The following is a 25,322-nucleotide window of genomic DNA, read 5'->3' on the forward strand; positions in this document are numbered from 1 at the left end:
CACAATAATTACCGACTTATCTGCATAAAGATCAACAGTGAATTGAGCTTCAAAATGAGTTAGAACGTCAGGATGGGTTTGTCAAAAATGCATTCAACTCCGCCAACCGGAACCGAATTGGCTGCAATAAATGCTTCTGGATATTTGGCGCATCTAGTCAAGAATTACCTCCCAGAGACGATTCTCTGCTGCAGGAGGGATGTGTACATGGTCCCAGCGGGATATAGCATGTACAATGCAGTGCTTCCAGTCTATAATTGTTGGCTTGCAAATTCTCTGGGACAAGTGGAGTGAATTTAGTATACTAGCCCAGGGGAAGGTTTTGCACCTTTCCACTCTCCAACGCCAGCTACAAAAAAAAAATGCACATAACCAAGGACTTAAGTCAAAGGGTAATATAGGTCCCAGGGCGAAACGTTGATTGGTAACCACGATGGAGCATAAAACCTGGGAAACGCCTGCTGAACCAATACCAACAGCTCTACTACCAAACCCTATCTCCACCTCCACTTGGTGACCGCAGGGAGCTCTTTCTTGACGAAAAGCTGCAAACGGAGAAGAATGAAGGCAAGTCTCCCGCGTCTAAAAACGGGACAAATTGTGCCAATTGTACCAAATGGTCCTCCAGGTTGGGGGTTGGGTAGGGTTGACAACCCTACACGGAAAACCAACGTTACGAAGCCACAGAAGGAGCCTCGGACAGGATGGATTTTACAACGACGAACCCGGCAAAGAAAACGGAATAATGATTTGCGCATTTTCTTATGAAACGTGCGGTTCCCTCTACGAGGTGGCGCTGCCAAGCAGCTAGCCGATACCCTGTCTCAATATAGGGTTGATGTAACAGCGTTGCAGGAAATGCATTGGGTAGGGACCGGTTTCCTAGAGAAGAGCCGCAACACCATATTTTATAATCGCCATCCAGTAAACCATTTGCTCGGAGTAGGTTTCTTAGTCAGCCGAAAAGTGAAACCTGCTGTTATCGGCTTTGAAAACATTATCGAATGACTATGCACTCTGCGCTTGCGAGACAAGTTTAGAAATATAAGCCTCATTAACGTTCACGTTCCTACAGCGGGGACTGCAGAGTCGGAGAAGGATACCTTCTACGAGGCAGTTGAGGGGACCCTCGAAGCCTGTCCCAAGTATGATATCAAAATTATACTTGAAGATTTCAACAGTTAAGTAGGGGCGGAGCCCGTATTGAGGCAATATATCGGCTCCTAAAGCTTACAATCATAACGGACTGCGGATTATTCAGTTAGCAGTATCGGACGAAATGGTTGTTGGAAGTAACTGGTTTGCACGGAAAGCGGTCCACAAACATACGTGAGCCTCTCCAGACAGGACCACTTTCAACCAAATTGACCAAGTACTAATTGAACTCCGCCAACTCTCAGCCAGAACATATAGGGGAGGGCCAATATAAACTCGGACCACTATCTCGTTGGCATGGTGCTCTAGGCTCGAATTACAAGACCACTTAAAATCCCCTCTGACAATCAGGTGAGAGTGAATACTGAAGCCATCCACAACACAGCCCTCCGCAATATCTATAAGAGGGAAATGGATGCCACAATAACCGCAGTCATCAGAGATCCTGAAGATGAAGCATCAACAAATGATCTTCACAACCACCGGAAGAACGTTATCATTGATACGGCCACAAACATACTTGGCCCTAGTCGCAAAAAAAGTCGGAACGGCTGGTTTGACGATGAATGTAAGCTAGCTACGGAACGGAAGAATGCTGCAACAACGGTCTATGACAAGGGGATGCCCTATCATGCGTCCTCTTTAACCTGGCCCTGGAGAAAGTGATCCGTGATGCTGAGGTAAATGCAAGGGGTAGGATCATATTTAAGTCCACTCAAGTACTAGCCTATGCTGACGATGTCGACATCATGGGAAGAACAACCCCAGACGTACAAATTTCCTTCATCCAGATCGAACAGGCGGCGATTGGCGCGAGATCTTGGGCTACACATCAATATGAGCAAGACAAAATGGCAACGTCAGTATCGAAAACCAACCAACCAATAACTTCAAACCGCACTGGTCAAACGGGAAGAATAAAGATAGGAGGCTACAACTTTAAGACCGTTGATAATTTCTCCCATTTAGGGCCGAAAACCACAACCGATAACAGCTACGACGATGAATTCCGCGCCCGGTTGTTGTCAATCAACAGAGCCTATTTCAGTTTACAAAAACTGTTCCGCTCGAAACGTCTCACCATAGGGTCAAAGCTCTTACTGTACAAGACAATGATCTCGCCAGTAATCATGTATTCCTCGGAGGCTTGGATTCTTAGCAGGAAAAATTACGACCTCTTGGCCGCGTTCGAAAGAAAAATCCTTCGAAAAATGTTTGGCCCCCTACATGAGGATGGACGATTCCGTAGCCTACATAACGATGAAATCTATGAGCGATACTATGACCGTCAGGTTGTAGATAAAATCCGGCACAACAGCTTGCGGTGGGTGGGCCACTAAATCCGTATGGATGAGGATGATCCCACCTGGAAAGTCTGTAAGGGCAATATCTATGGTAGAAAAAGAAGACGAGGCAGACCCTGCCTAAGATGGAGCGATGGCGTAGGCCAGGACGCGAGACAGCTTTTAGGGATATCGAATTGGTGGACCTCGGCGCAAAACCGGGATGTCTGGAGCTCCTTATTAAGGCAGGCCTAGAGCGGATACCGGTTATTGCGCCGTTGATGATGATGATGATAATGGCTCTCACCATGTTTTTAATAGCTTTGGGCACATTGTGCTTGTCCTTGGTGAACTCGGACAACTCAATTATTTTTGCTCCAAGCTGTATGAAGAGTAGTTCCTCCATATAAGGGCTCTGTTCTCGATGTGTCCTAACCGAATCATTTTTTTTAACACTCTGTTACCCTCAGCCTTTAATGTAGTTTTCAGACCTTTTGCCGCCTTTGGCATTGGTGTACATCGAAGAATTGAAGAACTTCCCCTAAATGGATCAATCCCTTGATCTTTGAGTATCTCTTGCGGTCGCCCTTCTTGGTGCGGGAAACCGCTTTCATGGGCCAACGATTTCCATTCAGCCCATGATTTTTCGCGTTCGTTATTGGTATTCTTGGCAAGGTCTTGCTTCGCTTGAACACCTCTTTCTTTAAATCGAAATCACTTGTAGAATTTAATGCCACGGTAGACAGTAGAAGCCCTGCCGTTAAGAGATATCAACGGCAGGGAGCCTGCTTACTCACTCCCAAAAGCCGCTGGTAATGTGGTTCTGTGTCCCTGCACCGTGACTTCACTCCCTCTCACTTCTTCCATGTTGGTTTTGGGTATCCTTCCCATAGCCATTCTGGTCCACGTACCAGAGATGCTCAGTTAGAAAAGAAAAGCACATGAACATAGATTTACACATCAATAAGTATGCCCCCATCCGCCGCCTGGAGTCGCGCCTGACGGGAGGTGTGACAACACAGGAAGCATGTTATTTCTATAGACCAAGCCGTTCGAGTGACACTATCAGGATTGTAAAGGCCAGTCTCTGGTTTGGGTTCTTTTAATTAATTAATTAATAATTAATGAAAAACTCAGGAACTCTCCTTCGGTGCTTGCTATCTCTTATGAAGTATTTATCCCACTTATATAGTGTAAATTTCAAGCCTCCTATGCGCTTTACTTCATCACGAACCCAAATTTTGATATTGATTTCTTCCCATTATCCTCATCATCTATATAAGATTGTACGCGATTTCTCCAATTATCTTCTGTAATTTGCATTTAAATCAACCAATTGGGGACAGGATTCGGTTTAGGAAGCAACAGATGTGGAATCCACTGCCCCACAAACGGAGTTCACCTAGTTCTACAGGCACGAATCTATTCATATGCGCTCAGAAGGAAATCACCATTCCCCGATGAAGCAAGCACAAAAAGAAACGACGAATGGCTTTCCCTTACACAATTCAATGACATTGTAATTTCCCATCCGCTTTCCAACATTTTCTTGAGTGACTATCGGCTTTCTATGCAAACGCCTAATTCAATAAGCATTCGGTATTCGATACACTTTGAAAAAGCTACAGTCAAGTGGGTGTACACATGCCTAGTAACCGCCAAGTCACTCATCTTCACCACTACACGTTTGCAGCGAGCTCCTGGTGCAGAAGAACCGTAGAAGTGTTCTAATCCAATTAACTAACTTAATTACAACTCTGAGCCCTTATTTACCTTCACAGTTTTTGCGTTAATTCAGTGGCAGAGTGTTTCGCTGGAAAGTCTGCACAGTTTCCGTCAGTTCGATTTTATAGTTTTCAAGGGAAACATCTAACCGCTCGGACAGGACTCGAAGATGCCGAAGGATGATCCTGAGACCGCTGCTCTTAAGGAAGAACTTAATTCGATGATAGCTAACTTTAAGGTGTGTGTTTGTGTGTGAAAGGTGTTTTCCTCGATTCAGCGGGTTGGATATCCTTTTTCAAGTTGACTTGCTTTCTAGGCCGAACAAGAGAAGCAAAATGATTGCAAGCTCGCAGAAAAGTGCGGAGACCTCCCGGATGTCCCGAAAATTCGGTTGGCTGGCAAGAAAATCCTCAAAGGTCACATAAACAAAGTGAACTCAGTACATTTCGCGGGAGATTCTAGGCACTGTGTAACAGGATCCTTGGATGGAAAGTTGATCATTTGGGATACCTGGACCGCTAATAAAGTTCAAGTAAGTGATCCTCTGTTAAGTAGATCTCCCGTAGTGCATCTTTAATACAGTGGGCTGAACGTGAAAATGTTGCTGGACATTGTCTTCAAGCCTATCGTTAGGATCCCAGAATGAAGTATCCCCAGTCGCTTCAAGGCTAAGGTTCAAATGAAACTGTTACCTCCATAAATTCCGGTTCCTTCTCCTCCAAATATATCTAATGTTTACAAAATTTCAGATTATTCCTTTACGATCGGCATGGGTCATGTCTGTAGCATTCTCTCCGTCTGGAAATTTTGTAGCCTGCGGTGGTATGGACAACCAATGTACAATTTATGACCTCAACAATCGGGATTCAACAGGAGTAGCGAAAATGACCCGAGAATTGCTAGGATATGAAGGATTCTTGAGCTCCTGCCGATTTTTAGATGACAATCATATAATTACAGGATCAGGAGATATGAAAATGTAAGGATAATTTCTTGTTACTATGTCTTTGATCCTTAAAGTTGATATCTTATTCCGGTAATTGATCAGCTGCCACTGGGACCTCGAATCGGGGAAGAAAACAATGGAATTCGACGGACATGCGGGAGATGTGGTATCAATATCCCTTTCACCCGATATGAATCAATATGTGACAGGATCTGTTGATAAAACTTGTAAGTTATGGGATGTTCGAGAAGACCATCATAAGCAGATGTTCTTCGGTCATGAAGCGGACGTGAACAGTGTCTGTGTAAGTGTGTTAATTTGACCTTTTCAAACACAAATAAACATGCTTAGGACCTGACGGACAACTCTTAGTAACTGATCATCTCTTTTTCAGTTCCATCCCAGCGGCTTTGCATTCGCTACAGCGTCCGAGGACAAAACAGCTCGTTTATACGACTTAAGGTCTGATCAGCAGATAGCTCAATACAGCCCCCCAAATACTACGTCTGGCTTCACCTCTTGTGGTTTGTATTTTTACCTGGAAACTCTTCAAAGGACATACACTTAACTAACGAAATTCCACAGCTTTATCTTTCAGTGGGCGATACATTATTTGTGGGTCGGTTGATAATAACATTCATTCATGGGATACTTTGAAGACAACTCACACTGGTAAGCTCTGAAATTAGATACTGGAATGGTCCAAATTACTAAGTTATTCTAACTATCCCCACCCAGGTATGTTAGCAGGTCATGAAAATCGTATAACATCAATTTGCTTAACTCCAAACGGGATGGCCCTGGCATCTTGCAGTTGGGATCAAAACGTTCGGGTTTGGGTTTAACAGTATCTATTTCTTGCTATCTGGAAGAATATTTCTTTCGTTTATGATTTTCAATGGTAGCGGAAATTTGTTTTAATGTCTAAGTAAAGAATAATTGTTAAATACATATAAATTTCCAATAAAACCTATTATGTGGATATTTCTCAGAAAGAATGGGTCCTAAATTTTCTTAAATTTATTTGGTGTTCTTTTTTAAAATGAGTAGATTTAGGGGTTGTTTTCTGCGTACGTAATGAGAGAGGTGCTGCCGCTTCTCGCAGGGTTGGAAAGCTGCGGCCCCACCAAGTTCTACATCGACCGCTTTATCCAGCTGTCGTTCGACATTGGGAGACCTTTTTGGTGATCGGGTGTCAGATGATTTAGGTAATTAGCCTGAGAATATCAATATTGGTGACCATTAAAAATACCCATTACTCGGGTGTTACTCATATCATCAGCAAGATCTGGGTGACTGCGCAATCATGGAAGGGGATCGACGAACGGAAGGGATCGGCCCACTGTAACTGGTGGTAATCGAACTCTGATACCGTGCGAAATCCCCCATTCACCCTCATATGCGCCGTGATAGAAGCAGATGCTGCCCCAGGTAACAATGATTTCAGAACCGTATACTGTACACGAGAACACTTGCAAGTGACCCTCTTCGATGATTCTATGAAGAACGAGATGGAAGGGGCGCTTCACCACTGTTTCTCAACCGTATCACATATGGTGAAGTTCCGCTTCTCGTGGATGAAATGCCTAGTCAGTCACCACGACATGAGGATACGGACTACTCCTCCAAACCGAAATGTAATCTTGGCCATCATTTAACGTAACCGGAATGAAGCTACTGTGCTTGACAGTCCCCCGCAGAGTTATTTATCGCTGCTCTTACAGTGTCCCTGCGGATCATTTCGGTGTATGAAATTCAGATCTCTGTTTTGCCTGCTTATCACCTACTTCGAAAAAGCTTTTAATAGAATCAATGGAAAATGTATCTAGAATGTTCTACGCAGGAGTGGTGTTCCAGAAAAACTAATAGCTATTAGCAAAACGACATATTACGAAGCCAAATATCACAAGTGGTACCTAGGAAAAATCTCAGAGAAATTTTAGGTCCGTTATCTCAACACTAACATCAAGTTAAGACTGTTCCTTGCTAATGTTCTCTCTGTGTCATATGGGAGTATTACTTGGAAAATGTTTACCACTGCCACTCAAATGCGTCAAACCTTCGTCAACATTTGTTTGCTGGGTATAAAGAACCTAGTCGACGCACAGGCCCGTAGACGTGTTGATGAGAAGGCGGAAATTGCAGTAAATAGGTCCACACATTAAGGACGGACTACAACTGCATTGCCTGCTACATCGTGCAACGGAATCGATTATACTAACCCCATTGGGTCGCCCCAGCAACAACGCAGAACAGTTGAGGGAGAGTGCAAACTTCTTGGGAAGTTCTGGAGGGAGTTGAAACACATTTCAGCCAACCGCGAAAATGGTAAAGGAGTAAATGACAACCATATATACCAAACTAAAGATATCATATGGTCAAAGGGTAGTAGAAGTCCCAGGGCGAAACGTGGATTGGTACCCATGATGGAGCATAAAAAATAGGAAACGCCTGCTGAACCAACACCAACAGCTCGATTACCAAACCCTATTTCCACCTCCACGTGGTGACCACTGGGAGCACTTTTTTACCGAAAAGCTGCAGACGGAGAAGGATGAAGGCAGGTCTCCCGCGCCTAAAAACGGGACAAATGATGGCCACTTTCAACCAAATTGACCACGTGTTGATCGAACGCCGCCGTCTCTCAGCCTTGATGAATGTCAGAACATATAGGGGAACCAATATAGACTCGGATCACTATCTCGTTGGCATGGTGTTCCGAGCTCGAATAACAATACCACCTAGAATCCCCTCTGACAATCAGGTGAGAGTGAACACTGAAGCCATCCACAACACAACCCTCCGCAACACATATAAAAGGGAAATGGATGCCGCAATAACCGCAGCCAACAGAGGACCTGGAGATGAACCATCAACAAATGATCTTCACAACCACCTGAAGAACGTTATCATGGATACGGCCACAAATATACTTGGCCCCAGCCGCAAAAGGAATCGGAACGGCTGGTTTGACGATGAATGTAAGCTAGCAACGGAACGGAAGAATGCTGCATACCGAGTAATATTGCATTCTCAAAGAACGCGGGCACGCGCAGAGACTTATCACGAACTCCGTCGAGCGGAGAAGCGACTTCACAGACGGAAAAAGGAAGCCTGGGAATACCAACAACTTTGTGAACTAAAAAAGTACAGGGAGCAAGCGCACCAGGCGCGGAAGTTTTACCAACAAGTCAGCAGGATGAAGCCTTACACACCTCGATGCTCATGCTGCCGAGACAAAGAGGGAAATCTGATTTCCGACAGAATGGGCATATTAGAGCGATGAGTTGAGTACTTTGATGAGCTACTGAACAACCAGAACATCGGCGAGTTGGAGGTCCCGTCAGCTGAAGACGATGGACAAATACTGCCACCACCAAGTTTAGGAGACAGTCCGTGCAATTCATCGGCCAAAAAATCATAAGTCGCCTGGAGCCGATGGAATTCCAGCCGAATTGGTTAAATATGGAGGCGACCAGCTACACCAAGTGGTTCATCAACTTGTGCTCAAGGTATAGGACAGCGAATCAATGCCTCACGATTGGCAACGAGGCATTATCTGTCTCATACATAAAAAGGGAGATATCACACAATGCAGCAATTATAGAGGTTGCTGAATACCATCTATAAGATATTCTCCGCTATCTTGCTAGGTCGGATAGCCCCATACGCCCAGAACATCATTGGCCCATACCAAAGAGGCTTCACTCCACGCAAATCAGCAACAGATCAGATTTTCTCTCTGCGGCAAGCGATCGAAAAACTGTTGGAATATAGACAACAGTTGCACCATCTGTTCATCGACTTTAAAGCCGCCTATGATAGCATTACCAGTGTAAAACTGTACACGGCCATGAGAGAATTCGGTATCCCGACGAAATTGATAAGACTGACTAGGCTAACCCTGCCCAATATGCGAGGCCAGATAAAAGCAGCAGGATCACTCTCAAGACCATTCGACATCAACAACGGTCTACGACAAGGGGATGCCCTATCATGCGTCCTCTTTCACCTGGCCCTCGAGAAAGTGACCCATGATGCTGAGGTGAATGTAAGATCCACTTTAAGTACACCCAACTACTGGCCTATGGTGACGGTATCGACATCGTGGGAAGAACGACCCGAGACGTACAAACTGCCTTCATCCAGATCGAGCAGGCTGCGATTGGCGCGAGATCTTGGGCTGCACATCAATGAAGGCAAGACAAAATATATGGTGACAATGTCAGCACCGAAGACGAATCAATCAACAACATCAAATCGCACTGGTCAAACACGAAGAAGGATAAGGATAGGAGAATACAACTTTGAGACCGTTGACAATTTCTCCTATCTAGGGTCGAAAATCACAACCGATAACAGCTACGATGATGAAATCCGCGTACGGTTGTTGTCAGCCAACAGAGCCTATTTCAACTTACAAAAACTATTCCGCTCGAAACGTCTCACCATAGGGTCAAAGCTCGTACTGTACAAGACTATGATCTTCCCAGCCCTCATGTAACTCTTGACAGCGTTCGAGAGAAGAATCCTCCGAAGGATTTTTGGCCCCCTACATGAGGATGGACGATTCCGTATTCTAAATGACGACGAAATCTATGAGCGATACCATGACCGTCTGGTTGTGGATAAAATCCGGCTCAATAGGTTACGGTGGGCGGGTCACTTAATCCATATGGATGAGGATGATCCCACCCGGAAAGTCTATAAGGGCAATATCTATGGTAGAAAAAGAAGACGAGGCAGACCCTGCCTAAGATGGAGCGATGGCGTAGGTCAGGACGGCAGACAGCTTTTAGGGATATCGAATTGGTGGACCTCGGCGCAAAACCGGGGGTAGACCTAGACCGGATACTGGTTGTTGCGCCGTTGATGATGATGATGATTGGGTCCACTGCCCGAAAACAGGGTTCCGGAAGGACGAGAAAGACTGCATCCGCTGAAGACAGACTTATGCGCAGCATTTTTTAAATAGAAGAACGCCGAAGGAACACTATTTATGGACAAAGAACCGCGATAATTGGACACTAGAACAGTAGCAAATTGTAAAATTCTCCAATGAATCCCAATTTAATATTTTTGGGCCAGATGGGATCCACCACGTATGGAGAAGATCAAGCTAGCGATTCAGCGGGGGAGGGGACCACAGTACGCCAGCCGGTGAACAAGCTAATCTGGGACTGCTTTTAGTTTTATGATGTGAAAGTACTTTCATTAATTAATGGAAGAGTCAATAGTTCAGCCTATAAACAAATTTTGGAGGAGCATCTGATACCTCACATTTAAGAGCAATATCAGATTCAAGTGGGTTCATCTTTCAGGACGATTCTGTGCCGTCACAGGTCCCACATTGTAAGTAATAATTTTTTTCCCTTTCTCTAGCTGTTTTACAAGAAATATTGAAGGTTTTCCAATTATTTGACCTTTTTTGCTTGGGAAGTGCGCAACTTTCTGACTCAATAAAGCAGCTTACTTGGCCCGGGAAAAGCCCGAATTTAAAACCCATAGAAAAGTTGTGAACACTAATGAAGAGAAAGGTAGCTGAACAGAAGCCAAAAAGCTAACATGAGCTGAAATTAATCCTTTTAAGAACGTGAAATAACGAAATTGACCTGCAGATTCTGCAGAATCTCATTTCATCTACGCCAGCGAGGATTAGAGCCGTAATTAAGACAAAAGCAAGTCCAACGAAATTCTAATTAAGCATTTATGAATTTATTGTTTAGTTATTAAGTAAACGAAAAAAAAAATATTGTGATACGACGAGTTTTGTGATTGTTATGAAATATAAACCAAATTTACCTATTTTTCGTAAAGTAGACTAATTTTCAATAAAAATCCATCCTGAAAAATTTTATATAGGTTTTTTTTCTCCAAAAACTATTTTTAGTGCAAAATTTCAATACAAAAAGACTCTCTTATTTACTTTTTTGATCAGCTCGATATTTTTTCTCAAAAATAAGATTTTCTTACTAATCGGATTTTTTTGCCCAGCACTGTATCTAGAATCTATCTATTAGCAGAACGACATCAAGCCAAATTTCACTTGCTGTAGCTAGGTAAAATCTCAGATAAATATTGACTTCGTTATTTTAACACCAACATCAAATTGTTCCTTCCTAATGTTCTGTCTGTGTTATATGGGAGTATTACATAAAAAATTTTCACCACTGTTACTCAAATGCTTCAACATTACTCTGCTGGGTATCATCAAAGTACTCTGGCCTATAACAGTTTCGAACAAAGAGCCTAGTTGGCGCTCAGGCCCGTAGACGTGTTGATCAGAAAGCGGAAATGACAGTGAATAGGTCCACACATTAAGAAAGGACGACAACTGCATTGCCTGCTACATCATGCAGCGGAATCGACTATACCGAGACGTTTGGGTCGCCCCAGCAACGCATAGCGCAGAACAGTTGAGGAAGAGTGCAAACTTCTTGGGGAGTCCTGGAGTGAGTTGAAATACATGTCATCCAACCGCGAAAAATGATACGTAGATGTATTTGAGGCGATATACCGCATTCAGGAGTAAATGGCAACTATATACAACTAAAGATATCATATGGTCCCAAGGCGAAACGTGGATTGGAACCCATGATGAGGCATAAAACCTGGAAAACGCCTGCTGAACCAGCACCAACGGCTCTACTACCAAACTCTATCTCCATCTCTATGTGGTGACGCTGGCAGCACTTTCTTAACGAAAAACTGTAGTAGGAGAAGGATGTAGGCTAGTCTCCCGCGTCTAAAAACGGGAAAAATTGTACCAACTAGTCCTCCGGGCTGGGTAGGGCTGACAACCCTACAGGAAAAGCCGACGTTACGAAGCCACAAAAGGAGCCTAGGACTGGATTGACTAAACAACGATGAACCGGGCAACGACTATGGAATAGCGATTTGCGCAGTTTCTCATAGAACGTGCGATCACCGTACAGAGATGGAGCTGCCAAGCAGCTAGCCGATACCCTGTCACAGTATAGGGCTGATGTAACAGCGTTTGCAGAAAATGCGATGAACAGGGACCGGTTTCCTGGAGAAGAGCCACTACACTATATATTACAGTGGCCGGACATCCAGTAGGTTTTTTAGTCGGCCAAAAAATAAAACCTGCTGTTATCGGCTTTGAAAATATAAGCGAAAGGCTACGCACTCTGCATTTGCGAGGCAAGTTTAGTAATATAAGCTCCATAAACGTTCACGCCCCCACAGAGGAGACTGCAGAGTCCGAGAAGGATACCTTCTAAGAGGCAGTAGAACGAACCCTGTTCCAGATATATTATCAAAAACATACTTGGGGATTTTAACTGCCAAGTAGACGGAGATCGTATTCAGGCGATATGTTGGTTCCAATAGCTTACATCAAAATACAAATGATTACGGACTGCGATTATCCGCAATAACCGCAGTCAACAGAGATCCTGGAAATGAAGCATCAATAAATGATCTTCACAACCACCTGAAGAACGTTATCATTGATACGGCCACGTCGGAACGGCTGGTTTGACGATGAATGTAAGCTAGCTACGGAACGGTAGAATGCTGCACAACGCGGGCACAGCACAAAGACTTATCACGAACTCCGTCGAGCGGAGAAGCGGCTTCAGAGACGGAAAAAGGAAGCCTGGGAGAATCAACAAGTCTGTGAACTCGAAAAGTACAGGAAGCAACTGCACCAGGCACGCAAGTTTTTACCAACAAGTCAGCAGGGTGAAGCCTTATACACCTCGATGCTCATCCTGCCGAGACAAAGAGGGAAATCTGATTTCCGACAGAATGGACATATTGGAGCGATAGGTTCAGTATTTTGATGAATTGCTCAACAACCAAAATATCGGCGAGTCAGAGGTCCCGCCAACTGAAGACGATGGACAAATACTGCCACCACCAAGCATAGAGGAAACAGTCCGTGCAATTCATCGGCTTAAAAATCATAAGTCGCCTGGAGCCGATGGATTTACAGCCCAATTGGTTAAATATGGAGCCGGCCAATTACACCAAGTGGTTCATCAACTGATGCTCAAACTATGGAACATGGAATCAATGCCTGACGGCTGGCAACGCGGCTCATACATAAAAAGGGAGATATCACGCAGTGCAGCAATTATAGAGGTACCGCGTTGCTGAGTACCATCTATAAGATATTCTCCTCTATCTTACTAGGCCGGATAGCCCCATGCGCCCAGAACATCATTGGCCAATACCAAAGAGGCTTCACTTCAGGCGAATCAGGCGAATCAGATTTTCTGTCTGCATCAAGCAATAGAAAAACTGTCCGAACATGGACACCAGTTGCACCATCTATTCATCGACTTTAAAGCGCCTATGATAACATAGCCAGGGTAAAACTGTACATGGCCATGAGAGAATTCGGTAATCAATATCCCGACGAAATTGATAAGACTGACTAGGCTGACCCTAACCAATGTACCAGGCCACATAAACGCAGCAGGATCACTCTCAAGACCATCCAACATCAACAACGATCTAAGACAAAAGGATGCTCTTTCATGCGTCCTCTTTAACCTGACCTTGGAAAAAGTGATCCGTGATGCTGAGGTAAATGTGAGGAATACGAGCCCCTTTAAGTCCACCCAACTACTGGCCCACGCTGCCGATATTGACATCATGAGAGGAACGACCGGGGGTGTATAAACTGCCTTCATGCAAGTCGAGCATGCGACGAAGGATCTTGGGCTGCACATCAATCAAGGCAAGACAAAATATATGGTGGCAACGTCAGCACCGAAGACGAACCAACCAACAACATCAAACCGCACTGGTCAAACAGGAAGAATAAAGATAGGAGACTACAACTTTGAGACCGTTGATCATTTTTCCTATCTAGGGTCGAAAATCACAATCGATAAAGATGATGATATCCGCGCACGGTTGCTGGCAGCCGAAAGAGCCTACTCTAGCTTACAAAAACTCTTCTGCTCGAAACGTCTCACCATAGGGTCAAAACTCTTATGTATTATACAAGGCAATGCTCTTGCCAATCCTCATGTAGTCCTCGGAGACTTGGGTTCTTAGCAAAAAAACTGCGAACTCTTGGCCACGTTCGAGAGAATAATCCTCGGAAAAATTGTTGGCCCCCTACATAGATATGGACGATTCCGTACCCTATATAACCACGAAATCTATGAGCTCTCCTTCTCCACGTATTTCCGTTAACTGTTGTTATTATGGGAGATAGCAATATCCATAATATACGTAGAGCGACCCATTTTGTCAACTAACACACGTCAGGTTTGTTGTCTAGTGTGCGGCGTTCAGTTAAAATTTACTGTCCCAGTATATGCCGTAAGTAGAAATATCGACCACTGGCTGCGGTGCATATCGGTAAACCGGATGTGTTCCCGTGATCAGCCCTGTCGACAGAATCAACACCAAGTGGCCATGGCGAACCTCCACGTGGTTACACCGGAAAACGCTGTATTCACATTGATTTACTGGTGACGCACATCCAGGGGGCAACCCTAAATCGTAAAGTAGTAAATTTGATTCTTTGCACGTTGTCGGTCTAACTGATCTTATAGCAAGCTCTTTACCTCCAATGACGACCCTATTTAAACTGTACGAATCTACAAACCTCCTACAATTATCATTATTATTGAGGACCGTAACATCAAGCACGTGTTGCCCTATCACATGTCCGAGCAACATGTTGCCAAAGTCGATTGGCGACCCTCGATACCATTGTTGAGGAGCGTGCCGGCATTCCTTGTCTGTTACTATTCTATCAAAATATGTAAAAAATCGAAAAAAAAACTTCACGAATAGTAGAATAAACCTTTAACTCGGAAAGTGAGTATCAACTAGAGCCCTTCTCATAAAGTAAAACTCCAGAAAGACCCCTCCTGAAAATAGGTAGAAAAGGGGAAGGGCGGTTTTAGTGGGTATGAATCCCGCACCCGACATCTCTGGCACATCGCCGTCTTTCTGAGGTTTACGCCTCAATTCGTAAAATAACAAGTAGCAAACAGGAAACTCAACGCTTTGGATATTAAAGGTATTGTGTTTCTTGTGCAACTATATTTGAAGGCAGAACTATTCCATTTATATGTAATTCGCAATGTATATTGAATGCATGTACATGCAGACTAGTCATTTAGTGTGATGTTGATATTTACTGTTTTAGGTTGCAGTAAATTTACAGGGCAGTGAGAAATTTGAGCTTCTATGGCCGGTACTGTCGACTAGCGGGATGAAAAAGACCTCGTTAAATACCAGGCGATTGTTGAGGAATACAACAGCAAATACCAGGCAGACCAGCAGAAAGTGAAGCCCACCGCTGTCAAACACAATCGATCTCAAGACGAGGTCGAATAAGATCACAAGCGGAGCAGAGTGGACAAGAGCTCGAATGCTAAGCAACATCTGGAGAAAAGCAAACAGCAACAGTCAGCCGACAAGTCACGAACTGCGAAACCCTTCAGCGACCTGGGCAGAAGCCACTTACGTATGACGCTGACGAATGGGAGGGGGTCCTTGATATCACCCTACTAACCGACAATAGGATTTTTAGGGTGAAGAACTAGAGGGTATCCCTTCAGAGACCCCAGGAGGATCGACTGCAGAATGTTTGGTCAAGTAATCAGGAACCAACTACTCGGTGCGCAAATTGGCAAGATTAGCAAGACAGACGAACTGGAGACAAAGGTCGGGACTCTGGAAAGGTATTCGATACCGCCTTTAAAGTCTCGTGCCCTATTAAGTACAGCAAAAAGTCACTGCCACCGTGGTGGAATGAAGATCTCGCCAGCCTCAGGAAGATGACCAAGAAAATCTTCAACATCTGCTACAGGCGTAAATATTGGCAGTCATTAAAGGACTACCTAAAGAAGCACAAGTCCAAGTTCAAGAGGCAGTCTTGATGGTATTATTGCCAGAACATCGAAGCACCAGCGAATCCCCGAGGCTCAGTAAGATTCTGTCCAAGGAACATAAGATTCCATCCTTTCTTAAAAAGTCGGAAGGCTCCTGGGTGGAATCTTCTGATGAAACCTTGGAGCTGTTGGATCAGACGCACTTTTCCGCCAGCGAACTGTGAGTCAGAGCCTTGCTTGGAGGGTTTGCGGCCACCCCAACCGTGCAAGACTATCAAATCGGTAATTACCGAGTATAAGATCGGCTGGGCTATAAGCAGCTTCGCCGCATATAAATCTCCGGGCCCAGATGGCATAATGCCAGTCATGCTACAAAAGCAGCAGTAAAGCGTTGTGTCGTGGCTTGTAGAGATTTACCGGAGCTGTATCTCTTTAGGATACGTACCACAGTTCGGGAGGCGCGCACTAGTTGTTTTCATACCAAAAGCGGGCCAGCGCGGCCATGGGTCCGCGAAGGACTTACGACCAATGAGCCTCAACTGTTTCGTGCTGAAGACCCTAGAACGCGTCCTGGACATCCATTTAAGGGCGATTATGTCAAAACTAAAACCAGCTCTGAAAAGTAATAATCGGGGTCTTTCATTTGATATCCCACATGACCATATTTGAGAAAAATTCTACACCTCCCTTTTGCATGTAAAAAGATGTAACTCACCACATGCGTGAGCGTTCAATCGATACAACCGTTTCTGTGAAGAGCGCGCTTGACAGACAGACGGATAGACAGACATTGAACTGGTTTTTATAAGGTTTTGCTTTATTGCAAAACCTTAAAAACGATTCCCTATTGAGAAAGTGGTATTGGCTCTTATCGACATGCTGAAGCAAAATCTCATTAGCTGTGGATCGAATTGTGTTATTATAGTGCATAGAGGATACAGAGGATCGTGCAGAAGCGAGAGTCTCCTCTTTTTAAGCGGACACCTACCGAGACTCTACAAAAAGATCTAGCACATAATCTTGCTAACGAGTTTCTGACCTTCGGTGATGAAACATAATTAATTTTTGTTTTGTAATAAACCCTTGTATGTAGTAATGATGCAAAACATTAGTATATTTGCCCATCCACTGAATTAAAAATGGACTTATCTGCTACTGTTTCACGTTTCATGTTTACGACTAGCCACCAACTCAATTGTTGTTCCAATGTCTTTTATCTACATTTTTTCTATGTATATTTCATTATTTGCATAATGTGCTGGTTGCCACCATAAAGTCGTATTTCCTCATGGGAGAGCGGAAGCATACAGTCATGTAGCACTTTCATTTGCTTTTTCACGAATGATAAAGATGTATCTTGCCAATTTGTCCACAAGCCATGTTTTTGCTTTTCCATGCTATCTTCTCTATAATTGGCGGGTCAGACACTGCACATACCTAATAAACGGCTAGTTACCTCCAGAGTGCGATTTCGCAAACTGTCGTAAGTAGCACGATATTTTGTCATATCTACATACTTGTATCTATAAATATATGTGCATGTAACTATCGATTTTTTGCTTAAAGCGAAAAGATATCAAGCAAGCCTAGAACAATAGCATGCTAATCACTTTTATGGCTATTGGTACTGAAGCCAGCAGAATTATAATGGCCAATTCAGTCAATTGCCCTTAACTTCTCAAGGAGTTTATACCACAGTGTAAAAATAAACCATTTCAAAACTAGCTGTTGATTACTAGTAGTCTAGGTCATACTCTTTCCCAACCATCCCGACCTTGCCCTTGAAAATAGTGCCAACGAACCTGCTCAAGTAGCAACATATCACATTTCACCAGCCACCCAAATAGAGTATCTTCAAAGCTCCAAACACGCCTCCCATAAAAGCCATTATAGCTTCGTTACCTATCAAGAAAATTGAATTCATTTAGCACATTTAAAAGCATCATAAACTGTTTAATTGTTTATTATCCAACTTCATTAGGTAGCGCTGGAATAAAACGTTTACTTCCAAGGTGGAAGTTTAACTAGACTCACATTTCTGACTTTTTTGGAAGAGCCTAAATATCTTGAAAGATACTCAATCTATGTATGTATGCCAATTATATGCTAAATTTTCACGAACCAGCGCCTTTTACTAAAAGCAAAAGTACCAGCCAATTATCTACGGAGCAAATACCAGATACATTAAGGATTAATGAGGTTTATTTTAAGTGCTACCTAATTTACTTAACGCTATCAAAATAACAGCAAATTTATAACACTTGTACTTGGTGAATACTTGGTAAGGTGGATTTAAAAATTACTTCATTCGCCGCTTCAGATACAGAATCTTACCTTATAGAATCGAAGATAATTGAAGACTATCTTCTCTGCAGAATATCAATTTCTAGATAATTATGAAACCAAATAACCGCTCGAATACGTAAGAGCATAACTGGCGAAAGATTTTCTAACAAATAAAATAAATATTTGAGGAGTAAACAGAGTCATCGAACTGTAAGTGCTTTTTCGAATCTCGTGACTTTGGCGTTATCTATGAATACTTATTTCGATACATAATATACGGGTCTATGTATGATAACTATGTGGCTCGTGCTGTACTTCCGACTAGAAATATCCGTATCCTGCTACACCGAAAAATTTTGGGCCATAGCCGTAACCACCTCCGCCGTAGGGTCCGTAGCCACCGTATCCATAGCCGCCGTTGTAACCACTGTATCCGCCATATCCACCATATCCGCCATAACCACCACCGTATCCACCGTAGTAGTTATTGTAGCCAGCTCCGTAAAGTCCAAGTCCTGCCACTTTAGCGGCTCCTAAACCAACGACTCTGCAATGCAAATTTCACGATAATTTCAGGATCCAAAAAGGACATCTGATTTCTTACCCTGCTTTCAGTAATCCTAGTTTCAGGAGAGCTGCCTTCGCTAGTAGGAGTGCTCGGCGTGGTCTGTTCTTATCGGTTCCATTGTTTTCATCCCCTAGCTTGGATCCGCTTTCCAGTTCTATCACGTCTAATGTAGTTGGCTTGTTCTCATCGTCATCTGCATTCACTAATAGAACCGGTGTCCTATCATCCGCTTCCACTGCTGCTTTAATTGCACTATCTTCACTTGGGAATGCAACTAAGACCTGGATTAGGGCGCACAAGATACCAACTGCAAGAAACTTCCTCATCGCGGATTAATTAGGAGAAGATACCACTCTTAGAAAACCAACAATTGGAGCCGCTGATACTTGAACCGGACTTAACACTTTCTGCACGAGCTAGAAAGACTTTGCGTTAATGAGCTTGGGTAGACAAATCGACTATGATGGATAAGTAGTCGCTAAAGCGTTTATATCATCTTATTTATCAGCCCCTCCTTCTTCAACTCGGATTATACTAAGAATATTTTGGCAATATTAGACTAGAAGACCTTCAAGTTGCGAAAAGAGCACAAAGATCTATACAGTAAAGGTGGGTAATGGTAATGTCCGATTAAGCTTTAAATTCATATCTTAATGCAAAGTTGTGCTAAAGAAAAGATGAGATGAGATACAACTATAAATCCTATAGCTAGCGGAGGTAGGAGCGTGTCCCTAAAATAAAGTGTCAATTTTAGTCAAAAAAATTCTCAATTTTTTCCTTGTGGATCCCAATTTCTAGATAAGCAGGAACGAAAGGGCTAGAATGTGACTGACGCCTTTCAAAGAAATCACCGTGTGATCGATCAGAACGGCATCGGAGCGTCATGTTTGTAATGAAGCTTGAGGAAATAGGAGGATCAGGCGATCAACCTAAGTCACCGAAAACGATCTAGAGGGAAGAGCTATCCCAGAAACCTAAAAAGTTGGCGAAATTGACCGTTAAGGTCCGCTCACAAGGACGGAAGCTCCATGAAAATGCTCGGTAGACACGTTAATTTTGTACTAATGACACGTGAGGGATCAAAGCGCTCAAAGGACCCCCGCCCCCCACATTCCCGAGCCTGACTAGCACAGAGGCGTGCAACCGAGCACTTTGATGGAGCTTCAGTCGTTACGGGCGGACCTTCACGGTTAATTTCGCCAACTTTTTAAGTTTCCCTCTAGGTCGTTCTCGGCCACTTAAGATGATCGTATGATCCTTCTATTTCCTTTAGGTTCAGTACATGTTAGAGGTTTGGAGAGGATCTGGTAGAATATGAACTTCGCATTTTTGGCACTTTTGACTACACTGGTGAAAGATCTGCCATTCCTCGCGAGGCATCTTCCCCATGTGATAAGAAAAACAGTTGATTCAAAATATGAAACCCCCGCATTAAAGCGGAGATTGAATGAGCTCTTTGCATAGTTTAGAGCCTTCTTGATTTTATTGATCTTCTTTTATGATGATGCCAAACATCAGGGGATGCCCTGTAATGCTATAAAGCTATCGCACAGTCGAGCCAAGAATGAAGAAGGAAGTTAGGAATTGGAATGGGGAAGGGGTTGAACATAAAGGAAATGGAGATGCACTCCTTACCTAAACATCTGTATGTTGTTGTCAGACGGGAAGACGAAGATGGTAATCTGTTCCACATTCATATAGTTCGAGATAAGAAGGATTCGTGGTATTTCACAATGCAACTAGCACTGCCCCTTAGAGTATGGGAATGGGAGCGGCTACTTAGCCGGAAGTTGTGTTTGAGAGAGGCTCTACAAGGAATAAGACCTGATATTGCCTGGGAGCAGTGACCATTATAAAACGATAGAGGAGAGAAAGACATCCAACATTTCGTCTGTTCCCAAGGGGCTCAATTTGTGATGTAGTGTTCACATCAAAGATGAGTTTAAAAGCTCTTCGTTGAACTTTATCAAGAGCAGACAGTGCAGTTGTACCTGCACCGTCCCAAATTTGAGAGTTGTATTCAAGTCGAAGAATCCTTCGAAGAATTTTTGGCCCCCTACATGGGGATGGACGATTCCGTAGCCTACACAATGACGAAATCTATGAGCGATATCATGACCGTCCGGTTGTGGATAAAATCCGGCTCAATAGGTTACGGTGGGCGGGCCACTTAATCCGTATGGATGAGGATGATCCCACCCGGAAAGTCTATAAGGGCAATATCTATGGTAGAAAAACAAGGCGAGGCAAACCCTGCCTAAGATGGAGCGATGGCGTAGGTCAGGACGTCATACAGCTTTTAGGGATATCGAATTGGTGGAACTCGGCGCAAAACCAGGATGTCTGGAGTTCCTTATTAAGGCAGGCCTAGACCGGATACCGGTTGTTGCGCCGTTGATGATGATTCAAGTCTAGGTCTAACGTGAATCTTGTAGATCTGCGCTAATATTTTCTGAAACGATTCAGAAACCCCAAAATGTGGTCGGTCCAGCTGAGCTTACTACAAATGTTATTACCCAGTATGTTGAGTGAAGGTGAGTCGGGAATATTCCCACCATCGACAAGAATAGATTGTGAGGAGGGGGAGCACATAATAATAATAGTCGTTGGCGCAACAATCCATATTGAATCAGGGCCTTGAAGTGTGTTAGAACAATTCATTCAAGACCGTAAAGGTACACTACAGGATTACAGTACCCTGTAGGTCAGCATTGCGCTCGCCCGAGATTATTACCCTGATTCGACTCAGGTACTCATTCACAGCTAAATCGACTGGTATCCGACGTCAAATCACGATACAAATCCTACTGCCACCAGTGAGATTTAAAACGCGACCTTCCGTACGGCAACCTTATGCTCTATCTATAATACTCAGCTATCCGGACAGCTCCGGGGGGAGCACGTAGTCTCCGAAGAATACATGAGGACTGGCAAGATCATAGACTTGTACAGTAAGAGCTTTGACCCTATGGTGAGATGTTTGGAGCGAAACAGTTTCTGTAAGCTGAAATAGGCTCTGTTGGCTAACAACAACTGTGCGCGGATTTCATTGTCATAGCTATTATCGGTTGTGATTTTCGACCCTAGATAGGAGAAATTATCAACGGTCTCCAAGTTGTAGTCTCCTATCTTCATTGTTTTCGTTTGACAAGTGCGATTCGATGTTGTTCGTTCTTTTGGTCAGGGTCAGCCTAGTCAGTCTTATGAATTTCGTCGGGATACGGAATCCTTACATGGCCTTGTACAGTTTTACCCTGGCTATGCTATCATAGGCGGCTTTAAATTCAATGAAGAGATGATGAAACTGATGTCCATATTCCAACAGTTTTTCCATCGCTTACCGCAGAGGGAAAATTTCATCTGCTGCTGATTTGCCTGGAGTGAAGCCTCTTTGGTATGGGCCAATGATGTTCTGGGTATATGGAGCTATCCGGCCTAGCAAGATAGAGGAGAATATCTTATAGATGATACTCAGCAACGTATCATGTGTATGATCATATGTTTGATATCTCCATTTTTATGTAAGGGACAGATAATGCCTCTTTGCCAATCGTCAGGTATTGTTTCGCTGTCCCATACCTTGAGCATAAGTTGATGAACCACTTGGTGTAATTGGTCGCCTCCATATTTAACCAATTCGGATGTAATTCCATCGGCTCCTGGCAACTTATGATTTTTTAGCCGATGAATTGCACGAACTGTTTTTCCTAAACTTGGTGGCGGTAGTATTTGTCCGTCGTCTTCAGTTGGCGGGACCTCCAACTCGCCGATGTTCTGGTTGTTCAGTAGCTCATCAAAATGCTCAACCCATCGTTCCAATATGCCCATTCTGTTGGAAATCAGATTTCCCTCTTTGTCTCGGCAGGATGAGCATCGAGGTGTATAAAACATCATCCTACTGACTTGTTGGTAAAAGTTGCGCACCTGGTGCGGCTGCTCCCTGTACTTTTCTAGTTGACAGACTTATTAGTTCTCCCAAGCTTCCTTTTTCCGTCTGTGAAGTCGCTTCTCCGCTCGACGGAGTTCGTGATAAGTTGATAGACCAGTAGCTTATTCCAAACTACAATTTTATTTACAAAGCTACTTTTGTACTGATGAAAGGAGTAAGTTGCTCCCGAAATATATATATACATAATAAAATAAAAATGTAGTTTGGAGTAAGCTACTGGTCTATCAATTTTAGACTTAACTACAAATAGAAGACAATATCTAACCTCTTCGTGATAAGTCTCCACACGTGCCCGCGTTCTTTGAGAATGCAACATTACTCGGAATGCAGCATTTTTCCGTTCCATTGCTAGCTTACATTCATCGTCAAACCAGCTGTTCCGACTCTTTTTGCGGCTGGGGCCAAGTATCTTTGTGGCCGTATTTATGATAACGTTCTTCAGATGGTTGTGAAGATCATTTGTTGATGCTTTATCTCCAGGATCTCTGTTGACTGCGATTATTGTGGCATTCATTTCCCCCTTATAGCTTTCGCGGAGGGTTGTACTGTGGATGGCTTCAGTGTTAACTCTCACCTGATTGTCAGAGGGGATTCTGGGTGGTGTTGTTATTCGAGCTCTGAGCACCATGCCAACGAAATAGTGATCCGAGTTTATATTGGCCCCCTATATGTTCTGACATTCATCAAGGCTGAGATGCGGCGGTGTGCGATCAACATGTGGTCAATTTGGTTGAAAGTGGGGCTCTCCCGTCTGTAGAGACTTTCCCGCAGTCCGTTATCATTTGTATTTTGGTGTAAATTATGGGAGGCAACCTATCGCCTGAATACGGGCTCCTTCCCTACTTGGCTGTTAAAATCCCTAAGTATGATTTTAATATCATACTTGGGGCAGGCTTCGAGGGTCCGCTCAACTGCCTCTTAGAAGGTATCCTTCTGCGACTCTGCAGTCTCCTCTGTAGGGGCGTGAACGTTAATGAGGCTTGTGTTTCTAAATTTGCCTCGCAAACGGAGAGTGCATAGCCGTTTGCTTATGTTTTCAAAACCGATAACAGCAGGAGGACCAGTACAATTTGTCCCGTTTTTAGCGCAGGAGACTCGCCTTCATCCTTCTCCGTCTGCAGTTTTTCGGTAAGAAAGAGCTCCCAGCGGTCACCACTTGAAACTGAAGATGGGGTTTGATAGTTGAGCTGTTGGTGCTGGTTCAACAGGCGTTTCACAGGTTTTCTGCTCCATCGAGGGTACAAATCCACGTTTCGCCCTGGGACCTATACTACCCTTTGACCACTGGTTGGATGTGCCCTTCTTTTTTAAGATTTTGTGTAAAACAAAACTTTATTAAAATCCGTTTACTGTCCGTTTTTTTCATCGTTGGAAGGCGGAAAGTTTCAAAACCTACTGCTGGGTCCTGCCATGCAGTTATGTGGCACTCCTACTCTCTAAAACCACCCCCTTCTTCTTCCACTCTCCCCACGGGACTGCTATAAGCATTGCATCGCGGGGCTGGATCAGTTCTTAACTGCGGCTCATTATTGTTCCCCCCTTTCTTGCTTTCTTCGCAGTTCTTCATGCCTTAGCTGTTGATGAATCATGTGAATCTGTGTTAGCTCGTAACTTAGTTCCCCCTGGTAAAGGAGGGTATGGACCACTTAGAGCAACCTTTAAGAAATATTTTTTGAGGATGTCTTGCTCTGGGCTACGTGCCTTCCTCTTGGCAAAAGGTTAAGGTAATCTTCATACCGAGACCTGGGAAAGATAACTATTCTAATCCAAAGAACTTCAGACAGATCAGCTTGACTTCATTCTTGCTGAAAGGTTTGAAGAGACTGGTGGAACGTCATATTCGTGGAAACGCACTTAGGTCGCACCCACTTAATGAAAACCAACATGCTTACCAGCGTGGAAAGTCCTGTGAGTCTTCTCTTCATTCTTCGGTCACAAAGATAGAGGATGCAACGTTGAATGGTGAGTACGCGATGGGGGTGAGTCTTCTCTTCATTCTTCGGTCACAAAGATAGAAGATGCAACGTTGAATGGTGAGTACGCGATGGGCGTGTTCGTGGTTATTGAAGAGGCTTTTGACTAATTAAATTTATCCATGTTATCCTAACGCAGAGATTGCTGTGCGCTGGGGTGGGAGTCGATCTCTATCTGGCAGCAGAAGCAACGAAAGGCTGGCCTCAAGGAGGTCCCGACAACAACTAGCTGATGCTGCACTCTTGGCATTTCCTCGACGAGATGCCCCCCTAGCCGTTTTTGTTGATAAATCAAGTCTGGCAGCCGTTGAGATTTTTCTCTAAACAACTAGAGGATCCACGATCGAAAACTGCTCGCCGCGTACTTGAGCATTGAATCCTTCCGCTTCTCCCTAGAAGGCAGGCCGTTCACAGTGTTCATGGACCATAAGCCTCTCCCATATGCTTTAAAACAAAAGCCAGACAAAGCGTCCCCTCGTCAGCTTCGACACCTGAGCTTTATAAGCCAGTTCGCGTCCGACATTCAGCACGTGTCCGGCAAGGACAACACAGTTGCTGACGCTTTGTCACGTGTCTCCGAGGTTAACCTCCCCGCCTCACCCGACTTA

The 25,322-nt window shown here is 43.9% G+C and overlaps 2 protein-coding genes across 2 annotated transcripts; one reads left to right on the top strand and one right to left on the bottom strand.

Annotated features, from left to right (window-relative positions):
* The first annotated feature begins 4,238 nt into the window (after positions 1 to 4,238).
* Positions 4,239 to 6,107, top strand: LOC119648812 (guanine nucleotide-binding protein subunit beta-2). Its single transcript, XM_038050664.1, has 7 exons — positions 4,239 to 4,401; positions 4,480 to 4,695; positions 4,913 to 5,142; positions 5,212 to 5,413; positions 5,504 to 5,633; positions 5,695 to 5,781; positions 5,848 to 6,107. Exons 1-7 carry the CDS (start codon positions 4,333 to 4,335, stop codon positions 5,952 to 5,954), a joined length of 1,041 nt encoding a protein of 346 aa, XP_037906592.1. The 5' UTR covers positions 4,239 to 4,332; the 3' UTR covers positions 5,955 to 6,107.
* An 11,778-nt stretch (positions 6,108 to 17,885) lies between these two features.
* LOC119650133 (prisilkin-39-like) lies at positions 17,886 to 19,273 on the bottom strand. The gene is made up of 2 exons (XM_038052664.1): positions 18,829 to 19,273; positions 17,886 to 18,771 (listed from the first exon to the last, which is right to left on the bottom strand). Exons 1-2 carry the CDS (start codon positions 19,116 to 19,118, stop codon positions 18,546 to 18,548), a joined length of 516 nt encoding a protein of 171 aa, XP_037908592.1. The 5' UTR covers positions 19,119 to 19,273; the 3' UTR covers positions 17,886 to 18,545.
* Between the last annotated feature and the right edge of the window lie 6,049 nt (positions 19,274 to 25,322).

Source organism: Hermetia illucens, chromosome 2 (assembly GCF_905115235.1).
Source record: "Hermetia illucens chromosome 2, iHerIll2.2.curated.20191125, whole genome shotgun sequence".
NCBI lineage: Eukaryota > Metazoa > Arthropoda > Insecta > Diptera > Stratiomyidae > Hermetia > Hermetia illucens.